Source organism: Schistocerca serialis, chromosome 1 (assembly GCF_023864345.2).
Source record: "Schistocerca serialis cubense isolate TAMUIC-IGC-003099 chromosome 1, iqSchSeri2.2, whole genome shotgun sequence".
Lineage (NCBI taxonomy): Eukaryota > Metazoa > Arthropoda > Insecta > Orthoptera > Acrididae > Schistocerca > Schistocerca serialis.
Genome location: NC_064638.1, coordinates 378,062,256 through 378,074,307, shown reverse-complemented (window position 1 = coordinate 378,074,307; position 12,052 = coordinate 378,062,256). Strand labels below are relative to the sequence as shown.

The window sequence follows — 12,052 nt, the reverse complement described above, 5'->3', positions numbered from 1 at the left end:
TTCAGACCACAATGTAATAGTGATGGAGAGTAGGCTGCAGTTTAAGACATTAGTCAGGGAGAATCAATACGCAAAGAAGTGGGATACACGAGTACTAAGGAATAAAGAGGTATGCTTGAAGTTCTGTAAGGCTATAGATACAGCAATAAGGAATAGCTCAGTAAGCAGTACCGTTGAAGAGGATTGGACAACTCTAAAAAGGCCAATCATCGAAGCTGGATACAAAAACCTAGGTGCAAAGAAGGTAACTGCGAAGAAACCATGGGTAATGGAAGAAATACTTCAGTTGATTGATGAAAGAAGGAAGTACAAAAATGTTCGGGAAATTGAGAAATACAGAAACACAAGTCGCCGAGGATTGAAATAAATAGGGAGTGCAGGGAAACTAAGACGAAATGGCTGCGTGAAAAATATGAATAAGTCGAAAAAGAAATGATTGACGGAAGGACTGACTCAGCATATAAGAAAGTCAAACTAATCTTCGGTGTAATTGAAAGCAGGGGTGGTAACACTAAGAGTGCAACGGAAATTCCGCTGTTAAATGCAGAGGAGAGAGCGGATAGACGGAAAGAGTGGTACAGTGAAGGCATATATGAGGGGGAACATTTGTTCATGTGATACAAGAAGGAACAGGAGTCGATTTAGAAGAGATAGGGGATCCAGTATTAGAATCAGAATTTAAGAGAGCTTTGGAGGACTCAAGATCAAGTAAGGCAGAAGGGGTAGATAACATTCCTTCATAATTTCTAGAATCATTGGGGAAAGTGGCAACAAAACGACTATTCATGTTTGTGTGCAGAGTGTTTGTGTCTGGTGACATACCATCTGATTTTCGGCAAAGTATCAGCCACACAGACCGCAAGAGCTGACAAGTTCGAGAATTATCGCACAAACAGCGCAACAGCTCATGTATCCAAGTTACTGACAAGAATGATATACCGCAGAATGGAAAAAAAATTGGGAACATGTTAGATGACGATCGGTTTGGCTTTAGGAAAGGTATAGGCATCAAAGAGTCACTTCTGATGTTGCAGTTAATAACGAAAGCAAGACTAAAGAAAATTCAAGATTCGTTCATACCATTTACCATCCTGGAAAAAGCGTTCGACAATGTAAAACGGTGCAAGATGTTGCAAATTTGGAGAAAAATAGGAGTAAGCTATAGGGAGACATAGGTAATACACAATATATACGGGATCCAAGAGGGAATAATAAGAGTGAACGACCAAGAACGAAGTTCTCGGATTAAAAAGGGTGTAAACAGGGATGTAGTCTTTCTCCCCTATTGTTCAATTTGTACATCGAAGAAGCACTGATGGAAATAAAATAGAGATTCAGGAGTGAAATTAAAATTCAAGGTTAAAGCGTATCAATGATAAAATTCGCTGATGGCATCGCTATCCTGAGTGAAAGTGAAGAAGAATTACATGATTTGATGGATGGAATGAGCAGTCTAATGAGTACAGAATATGGACTGAGAGCGAATCGAAGAAAGACAGAAGTAGTGAGAATCAGCAGAAATGAGAACAGCGAGAAACTTGACATCAGGATTGATGGTCACGAAGTACATGAAATAAAGGAATTCTGCTCTCTGGGCAGCAAAATAACCAGTGACGGACGGAGCAAGAAAGAAAAGCAGACTGGTAAAGGGCATTCATGGCCAAGAGAAGTCGACTAGTATCAAAGATAGGCCTTAATTTGAGAAAGACATTTCTGAGAATATACGTTTTGAGCACAGCATTGCATGGCAGTGAAACATGGGCTGTGAGAAAGCCGGCGTAAACGAGAATCGAAGCATTTGAGATGTGGTACTACAAGCCAATGTTGAAAATTAGATGGACTGGTAAGGTACGCAATGGGGAAGTTCTGCCCAGAATCGGAGAGGAAAGGAGTATGTGGAAAACACTGACAAGGAAAAGGGTGATAGGACATTTGTTAAGACATGAGCGAATGACTTCCATAGAACTAGAGGGTGCTGTAGTGGGCAAAAACTGTAGAGGAAGACAGAGGTTGAAATACACCCAGGAAATAATTGGGAACCGAGGTCAACAGGCTGTCGATTCGAATGTGGAACCACTGTGTACAACGGTGAATCACATACACTACAATGTGAGTCAGCAGGAGAAGTGAATGGGAGGAGAGAGAGCACTAGGGCATGACGTGCGAGGAACAGTGTCATCGTCTAGGAAGAAACCATGCATACTTTAACTGTGGCTGCATAGCACAGCGCGTATTAGACCGCTGTGTCTGTAACAATGTATGATTAAATAAACGGTCTCTAGCATGGATACCATATATTCCCAGACATAGGATCATTAGACCTTTTTTGTTCGGTATCCTCTAATAGATCAATCCCTAGAGTTTGTACGCGCTAAGGCTGTAGCATACATGGCAATTTAGACTCATATTTTTATACGGTTATGACTTGTTGCTATGGAGCAGAATGAGGGGTACATCGTGTCCACTTCACACTTTGTCCTCTGCTTTTAATCTCTTACTAAATTAATGTTTTATCTTGTATATCTGTTGTGAGTTCTGACTATGGTTATCATATAGTTGAAATCGGTAATTCTGTTCCAAAAATTTGCGATGAAACAGTTAAGCACCACTACCCCAAGTATATGCTGCTGACATACGAGATTCACCTTTCAGTATGGCTCACATGGCTGCAGATGACAAGATGTTCGCTAAGTAAAAAAGACGGCTACAGAAAAAGAAGAGCACAGAAAATATGTCGCAAACAGCGCCAATAATTGCTTAAAACATGCTGTAACGTACAATAAATAAGGTAGTATGAAAGTATCAATAGAAAACTATATTTCAAAAGACGAATTGTAAAAATGTAATAATGTTTTACTGTGTTTTTACAACCATGCCATTTTCTGCATATTTTAGATTAAAAAACCCCACTGATGATGGTGATATTTATCGCCGAAACTAGTTTGGGATAATATTTAAACGAATAACAAGGTGTTTCGCATCAAGGTGGACTCAATTTCTGATATTACTGTTTTTCTATGCAAACACGGACCAAATGGAACAGTTCCAAGATAATGTTATTGTTAAGCATAATATGTACATTATATGATCGTTCTCCAGATGGTCATTTTATGGCAAATTCTATTCAAATCCATCCAATGTGATTGATGTCCTGTCACTCAGAACAGATCACTTGCTCGAAATGATTTTTCTTTTGTTTTCTTTTCTTTACTTTGCTTCAGAACGAAAATTTATTTGGAGATGTCTAAATAAATGGGACACACCGTGTAATTATTACTAAACGGAGAGGTATTAGATAGAAAGGAGATGGATGGCTTGGGGAGAGAGCAGAAGGTGATAGAGGGGGAGGGGAGGGGGAGAGAAAGCTGATGCAGTAAACAGGACTTATATAAGCGGCAACTCTTGACTGTGGGAGGTGATTTAATGAGGCGTGTATTGTAAGATGGCAAGAACTATGCCCCTTACATGAAGTCATTAAAAATCACCTAACTCACGTTGAGCGAACAGTAGGGCTGAACAAAAATGACTGACAAGGCACAATGCATCTTGTAGAGGGTATAGTATGGACGTATTGGAACAATTAATGCTGGGTGGTCGTTTTAAAGTAATTCACAAGACATGAAAACTTTGTGGAAACGCGGCAACTTACTGGAGGCTAGTTTATCCCAGGGAAGTATTCGAGTTGACCGTGGCCGGCTGGGGAGTGGCGAAGGGAAGCGACAATAGGCAGCTTAGGGCGGCTCAAGCTCTGAGAAAGCAGTAATGGGGCGCGGCCTCCAGCTGCCATAAGATGAGTGACGGTGAGTGGGTGGTTGACCCCATGCTGGTGCACCAGGAAGTATACGGAGAACTTGTATGGCTGTTGGTAAATGTCCGTCATCCCGTTTTCAGTGAAACATGCCAGAAAGTCACACAAAGCTATGGTGGAGCAGTCAACAGAGGCCAAAATATGCGTGTTCGTGACTATAGCAACTTCATGCTGAATTCATGGTCCACAGAGTCTGAACTAAATCAGGTGAAGATCGACAATGAAATACGCCGGCCTCTGATGGGAACATAGGACCAAGGAATTTTAAGTACTCTCCTGGGAGTCCGGAAAAATTGGTGTTTTGTGCAGACGCTAACCTTGATGGGTGGCCTGGGAGGAGCTAAATAGCAGAAGTTGAGAGGAAGGGAAATTTTGCGGGAATTTGTTCACTTCCCAGAGCAGGCAATGGTCGGCCCTGGGAAGTGACGCATAATTAACTCGAGTTGCGTTGCAATTGGCATAAGTGATTTTGCTGGAGGGGAAACTGAGGTGAAGAGTGGACTGGGAGAAGTCTCCATAGTGGTCTTCCGTTCCCAGCTTGCCTAGAGTGCGGACGTGGCGTTCTTTACTCAGCTTACCTGAGAAAGAGTGAGCATCTCTGCAGTTTAGGACTTGGCAAATGGAACACTTGAACTTGGAGATTTGGTTCAGCTATGTACTGAGCAAGATAGCTAGGAGTGAATAGACAAGTGCAGCCTTGCAGCACCACGACGTCGGCCGACGTCCGCACAACGACGAAGCCCCACCACACTGAGCTCGGTGATATTGCGCCTGCTCCGGCTTGAGTTAGGCACTGATTAATCTGTTGGATCACGTCGGCATATTTTCCATGAGGGTTTCATGGGCCGTGTATTGTGGAATTCTTCTCCCACTTTGCATTATGCCTGGGCCAGTCGATAGGAATTAATTTTGATTTATCGCGCTTTACTCCATGTAAACGCAATTTATTACCACTGCCTGTTAGGAGAGTCTTGCAATGTGATGATTGAAGGTCAGGAGTTAAAATAAATTTGTGATAATCGACTGCATCTGTTTTCAATCAAGTAGTTGAAACCCCAAGCCACTTTCTTAATTTTATGTTCAACATTTGCATCTGGTGTTCAATAGCTGAATATAACATCAATGTGCACCCCTTTTTAATTAAAATGGATCAATTCTGAATCAATTAATGTCAACGCTGCCACCGCAGTTCAGTCAGGATTCACAGGGCCTTATCACTTGTTTTACGTTATCTGATATTGCGGCAGTTTTGCACTCTCTGTTGATCTGTTAGTCAGTTAGCTGGGGTGAACGTACGCCAAAACCAGCTAAGTGACGGGTGGGGTGTTACAACGAAACGATCAGACCTCTGACCTCCACGTAGCAAGCAAACAACTGACCAGCTTCGTCATTTCCACTGGTTCATAGGGACCGGAACTTAACAATCTGCCCTTCGTTGATGAACTTCGCTATTTCAGGCCCATCTCGTCGCCTTCTGACGTCATGTGCCCACAACGCCGCGAGGCGGCGTTCAGCTTCGCGGTGGGCCGCGGTCATAGTTACATTTATGTTTTATATTGCCTTGTAGACTTAGAGAAAGCTTTTACCAATGTTGACTGGAATACTCTCTTTCAAATTCTGAAGGTGGCAGGGGTAAAATACAGGGAGCGAAAGGCTATTTACAATTTGTACAGAAATTAGATGGCAGTTACAAGAGTCGAGGGACATGAAAGGGAAGCAGTGGTTGGGAAGGGAGCGAGACAGGGTTGTAGCCCCTCCCCGATGTTATTCAATCTGTATATTGAGCAAGCAGCAAAGGAAACGAAAGAAAATTCGGAGTAGGTATTAAAATCCATGGAGAAGAAATAAAAACTGAGGTTCGCCGATGGCATTGTAATTCTCTCAGAGACAGCAAAGCACTTGGAAGAGCAGTTGAACGGAATGGACAGTGTCTTGAAAGGAGGATATAAGATGAACATCAACAAAAGCAAAACGAGGATAATGGAATGTAGTCGAATTAAATCGGATGATGCTGTGGGAATTAGATTAGGGAATGAGACACTTAAAGAAGTAAACGAGTTTTGCTCTTTGGGGAGCACAATAACTGATGATGATCGAAGTAGAGAGGATATAAAAGGTAGACTGGCAATGGCAAGAAAAGCGTTTCTGAAGACGAGAAATTTGTTAACATCGAGTATAGATTTAAGTGTCAGGAAGTCATTTCTAAAAGTATTTGTATGGAGTGTAGCCATGTATGGAAGTGAAACAAGAACGATAAATAGTTTGGACACGAAGAGAACAGAACTTTCGAAATGTGGTGCTACAGAAGAATGCTTAAGTAGATGGGTAGATCACGTAACTAATGAGGAGGTATTGAATAGAATTGGGGAGGAGTTTGTGGCACAAATTGGCAAGAAGAAGGGTCCGGTTGGTAGGATATGTTCTGAGGCATCAAGGGATCACCAATTTAGCATTGGAGGGCAGCGTGGAGGGTAAAAATCGTAGAGGGAGACGAAGAGATGAATACACTAAACAGATTCAGAAGGATGTAGGTTGCAGTAAGTACTGGGAGATGAAGAAGCTTGCACAGGATAGAGTAGCATGGAGAGCTGCATCAAACCAGTCTCTGGACAAAAGACCACAACAACAATTGCCTCCTTAGCTGCACACCAGTACAGCCCCGATTCTTTAAGGAATTGAACTCCTACGTATAAGAGAGATTAAGACGTCCAAGTCGTTTACAAATGATTTAATGTATTGAATATTTGCCTTCAAGCACGTGGGCGAGAAAAAGTTTAGGAGAGGTTTGAAATTATGCGTAAAGCTCGTTGCAAATTGCTAAGTCTTTATGAAACGCTAGATGAGTATAAACACGGTACTTTTTTTGCGTTATCTGATATTGCGGCAGTTTTGCACTCTCTGTTGATCTGTTAGTCAATTAGCTGGGGTGAACACACGCCACAACCAGATATGTGACGGGTGGGATGTTACAGTACCTCGGAGTCGTCGTCGTTGCTGGTGAGGCTGGCCGAGAAGAAGGGCAGGACGCGGCTGAGCGCGCGGCGCGGGTCGCTGCAGTTCCTGCGAACAGGTGTGTGGCTGCGGCTGGCGCTCGGCGAGCACTCGGGCTCGGACGCCAGGCTGTCGGCATCGTCGCGGCAGCCCGAGCGGCGCGGCTGGCCGCCAGTAGCCGGCGCGCCGTCTTCGCTGATGGTGGGCAGCGGTGGCCGCGCGGCGCACTCCTCCTCCAACTCCGACACCGAGGGCAAGCTGCAGGGGTCGAACGCCAGCTCCGGGGTGGCACTGCGCCGGCCCCTGTGCCCGCCCGACACCTTGCGGGCGGGGCCGCCGTCCTCGCGGGATCGATCTGGCTCCGCGTCTTTGGCCTGTCTCTGCCAGCCGCGGCTCTTGCCGTCCTTCACCGCGCACGAACCCACGTCGGACGCACTCCACCGGGGATGGCTCCTCTCTGCGGGAACCTCGCTGTCGGCGCCCTCGCTCTCTGCGCGGTAGTCCGGAACGGTACAATCCCTCGTCGGAGCCGGAGAATCTTCCCCTGATGCGTGACCACTCCACAATTCGTCCTCCATAATCCAGATGTCACTCGCTAAAGAAGAAATGTCGCTATTTATCGTGTTGAAGTTTTCGTCACTGTCGAAATACGTAGCCGTCGGAAGAGGGACGATATCTGAGCAATTTGGCGCTGTCGAGGGCACTTCCGGCGTCGCATCCCCACCAGCACTGCAGCGTACTTGAGCAGGTTCTGTGTTTCCCAAAAGCGCGATATCACTTGCCGTGTTTCCACTAGCAACCTGTCCTCTAGCATCACCGAAATATTCACCACTGCCGATGACGGCTCTATCGATCTTGTTGGCGACTGTCTTGAGATGTATTCCAGAAAGAGGTGGTGAAGCAGTTTCCATGTTTCTGCTTGTGCATGTCTGTACATGATCATCACCCTGAGCAGACGCTGTATCGAGAATGCTTCCTCGAATACGTCCAGCAACTGCAGTCGACATTCCTAGCACCTCCACAGTCAAATAATGTCGTTTCTGGTGCGCCTTATCGTCGCACAGACAGGCCTCAAAATATTCGCTTGAACCAGCGCGTTGCGGGGTACAACCTGGGCGACAGGCTCCCCTGTAATCACTTTTCGTTGAAACTTCGCCGGTAACCTGCTCTGAGAACTTCGATGCGGTAGCGACGCTTACAGCGGCAGCAGCAGCGGTGGCTGACATGACGGCACTACCGAGTGCTCCGTATTCCGTCAGATCGGCGGCAGGTGCCGGACGGGTGACAGCTGAAGCCCCTTTGAGCAGGGCGAAGCCGGCAGCAACCGCCTTCCCAGCCGGTGACTGCACTGTGGCGTCTCCCGGTTCCTCCGGAACAGCCGTCACTCGGAACCTGCCCCTAGCGCCCCCGGGTGCGCCAGAGGCGCTACCGCCGTTACCCCGCGACGAAGCCAACGTGCAGCGCGTCCTGTCGGTCGGTCGATCCTCCACTGCGCCGCTCTACACAAACATTTCAATTATAGCAGCCCCACCGCCGCCGCTGCCGCCACCGCCGCCGCCGCCACCGGCTGCCTGGCTCCACCGACTTGGCTGGCACACAAGACTTCTGTCCCATACCGGCTCCCCGGCGATAAACAACGTTTCGAGTGTCGCGCCATGCGCTCTCTTCGGCGCCGAAAGCGCCACTCTTTCTTTACCGTCAGTGTTCCTCGCCATCGGGCGCGACTGCTGCCGTGGTCAGGCCACCACCGACTGACCCTCTGGACCGTCTGACGCAGCAGCAACAACAACTGCTAGAACACCGTCCTTCATCACCACGGCAAACGACGCCCCAAAACCCGACACCATCGAATACGACTCGCCTTTTAGTGACAAACGCGCTCATTATGAAAACAGAGAGAGTAAACGAGCTGAATCTAGGGGCTTTCCCGCCAGCTCCTGACCGCTAAACGCCGGCTCTGGCACGGTGCCTATAGGCCTCCCCACTTCTTTCGGTCTTCCCCTCCCTCGGGCGACGACGCTGCCAAGACGCGGCCAGATGAGCAAATAGGAGACACACTTCGAGATTAGGCTCCCACTTGGTTCTGGCGCTTTTAAAATTAGCCTCATTGGGACAAACGTTCCTCTTAATTCAGGGCCGAAATGATGGGGCGAAAGAGGGAGGATGAAAAGCACAAGGCCAACACTGGTTACATCAGAAGGATCAGACCCGCCCTGCTTTACATATCGGCGCGCGCAGTGGCTTTCATTATCTGTCCCATCTGCCAGCTGCCGCCTACCGAGTTATTTAGAACGCCTACGTACTGGCCGCCGCGCGCCACAAATAAACGGAGAAAAGTGCCGCGGATGACCCTCTCCGGCAGCTGTGAAGCTTGTGCCGATGTCATTCTGCTTGCGCCATCTCACGCAGGTCTTAAAGCAGACCCTGCAACGGCCGGAGATCAACAAACACCCATGCTCGAATTAATAATACGTCACTTAACTGTTCTAGTTATTCGGCAGACGGGAGTTTTTAGCCTCTTTATGGCAATGTTAATTTCCTTCCACTTTCGCTAAAAGTAGTAATGACACATTCCGACGCAGGGACATACAGTGCCTTAAAGGCTGCGCCAAAGATTAAATTGAGAGGGATGTAGAACATAATCTCTGTAATGTTCATATTGGATTATCTTTTGATTCATACTCCAAGAAGTAGTTAAGATACACTTTCGATTGTTATCTTGTAGGGGATGGACGTAATTTTGTGTGTGTGCGGAAAGGCAGCCATCTTGTTAGTATTTATGGTTTGTGCGACGAGCAGAGCAAGTCTTATTGTCTTGTGAATAAAAAATAGTGACAAGTATCTAAGTTTTACGAGAATTATTTAAAGCGACGTAGCATTGTATTCCTTGGTTTCCACGGTCTTCGTGAGGTAAACCGATGCCGACTTAGGAAGACACACAGGGTCAACAAAGGAAAGAACATCGATGGCGACTAATCAATATTGTGACAGAGGGATTAATTCTACGTCTATGGTGACAACACTGATTGAATCGACAATGACGTACAATTAAAAAATGTAATTAATCGGAATTGTAAATTATATACAGGCAAATTTCACGCAACACTGAATTTGTCCGCATTCAAGCCGGTCAATACAGTCCCTAAAAAAGCCTTTCAAAAATTCTGAAGTTAAAGTTCCATATCCATAATTTTTTCTCTTTTAAAAAATCAATAAATTTAATTTTTTTTTTTATTTCGCCACAAACTACAGACGAATGGTAAAAAAATTTCTTCAAGTAGGTCACGAACAGTTCTCTTCATCATGCTTTTCTAACTGAACACGTGCTCAATATGAAACTACCTTGATGTCTACAAATAATAAAACGTGTTGCACCTGTTTTTTAATGATAGCCATAACGACTACTCTTGGCAAACAGTGAGGATAAAATAAATGGAAAACTTAATAACAAAATCACTTTCTTGTATTCTATAGTGTTTTTGCTATGTCAGTGCACATTTCACAGGTTAAGCATCAAGAAGGCTTCTATTGCAATACATGGACCTTCGCTGCAATATGAACACGCCAGGGATGCCAATTTGTGAATTTTGTTGATTTATTTTGTGGTATGACGTCACACTGCCGAAGCTGCTTCATTGTGGTATCATACACGCACCGTACGAAACAAATGAAACAAATTCAGCGATACATGTTTCTGGAGTGCTGACATCTCCTTGATGGAGAAGCTCTAATATCGAAATGTGCAACTGCGTAATACAAAATCTACAGAACACAGTAGACAGATTTTTCTTATGAAGTTTCCAATGCTTTCCACGCTTCTCCATTTTCATAAATCCATGAGTTTAAGTTTTCTCTTAAATTAAACTCTCTTTCGTTATCTTGAAACAGATTCTCATTGCTTTTCTGTCCTACTTGACTATCTACGACATCCAAAATCGTCAACCAGTTGTCACGTGCTCCATACTGTTTTTACTACATTTCGTCGCATCAGCCGAACAGCCTAACAGGTTTCTTAGCGAATCGTTCTACCCGTCATGAAGCTTTTGTATAGTATTTTCTTTTAAATAGTGTTTCTGAATCTGTATTTATCCACTACGTATTTGACATTCTTCAGCAGTGACAGGTTTCAAAATGCGTCCCTCAATTTCTTTCTCGTTTTCCTAGTTGCTTTTGCTTTACTTCGCCCTAAATATAATTCTTACTGGCTTCTTGATCAAATTTTATATGAAAATATTTACTGGTAATTCCGCTTTTTTCAATGTTGCTGCTCCCCAATGCTCTGAACTGGCAATTTTTTCGTCTCTAAACCGTATTTCGTGTTCCCTGTTTTGTCTAATAATTACGTTCAGAAGTACCCACTCCAGTTATTAGTTCACATGTTAGCTTGATTACGCGAAGTGGGTGGAAATCGTAAAAAAACTATGCGTAATTGATTAAAATACAAATAATGACTCTACCCTATACTAACAGATTTTATGGCACGCTTAAACACCGTAAATAGCTTAGCAGTGTGTTACATTTCTGTTTTATAAGACTTTTAGGTACCACCTAATGTAGGTGATGTGCTACGCGCCCCACTGTCTGTACTGTTTTAGGTCACTGACCACAAGACGACTTAAGTACCCCTTGTAAGGGTGATTTAGCCCATTATGGTCCTACACACTACTGAGTAATCCTATGTAATATAATCAATTTGCAGAACTCCACTGCTCTTACTTATTAATACATCGATGTCGCAGGTGTCTGATTTTTAGTACAATAATAACAAATACTCGATTATCGTAGTGTAGACACTACCCATAGCTGTTGTCTTTTGTTCACTAGTCACATCTACATATGAAAACTGGAAATGTTTTAGTTTAATGAAATTAAAGTATGATCAGTTTTAAAAGTAATTACACACATAGTTTGGTGTAGTATTTTTTACAGTCATGACAGAAGATATGTTTACTGTATCAGAGGTCTTGAAGATGCTATAACGCAACATCTAAATCGATTGTAAATGAAACTCTACCTATAAATACAGCCGACAGTAGCACATCTACAACACAAAAACTTAGCATGTCAAGTTGGTGGAAAATGAGACGAAGTAGGTAATGGGTTGTCCAGTGACAGGCAAGACAGGATGCGTCAACCAGGCAGCAACGACGTAATAAAATCAGACTAGCATTGTGGTAAGTGAAAAAATGCTCCAGTTGCAGTCCTGATAATGGTTCCTGCAACCGGTAACTGCGGATTCAATTATTTATAAAG

The 12,052-nt window shown here is 44.5% G+C and overlaps 1 protein-coding gene across 1 annotated transcript in view; it reads right to left on the bottom strand.

Moving 5' to 3' along the window:
- The window catches only part of LOC126474489 (uncharacterized), a 696,215-nt gene extending 687,824 nt beyond the window's left edge, over positions 1–8,391 (bottom strand). The window contains exon 1 of the mRNA XM_050101988.1: positions 6,784–8,391. Within this exon, the coding sequence (XP_049957945.1) occupies positions 6,784–8,025 (1,242 nt within the window). The 5' untranslated portion in view covers positions 8,026–8,391. The remainder of the gene's footprint in view (positions 1–6,783) is intronic.
- Between the last annotated feature and the right edge of the window lie 3,661 nt (positions 8,392–12,052).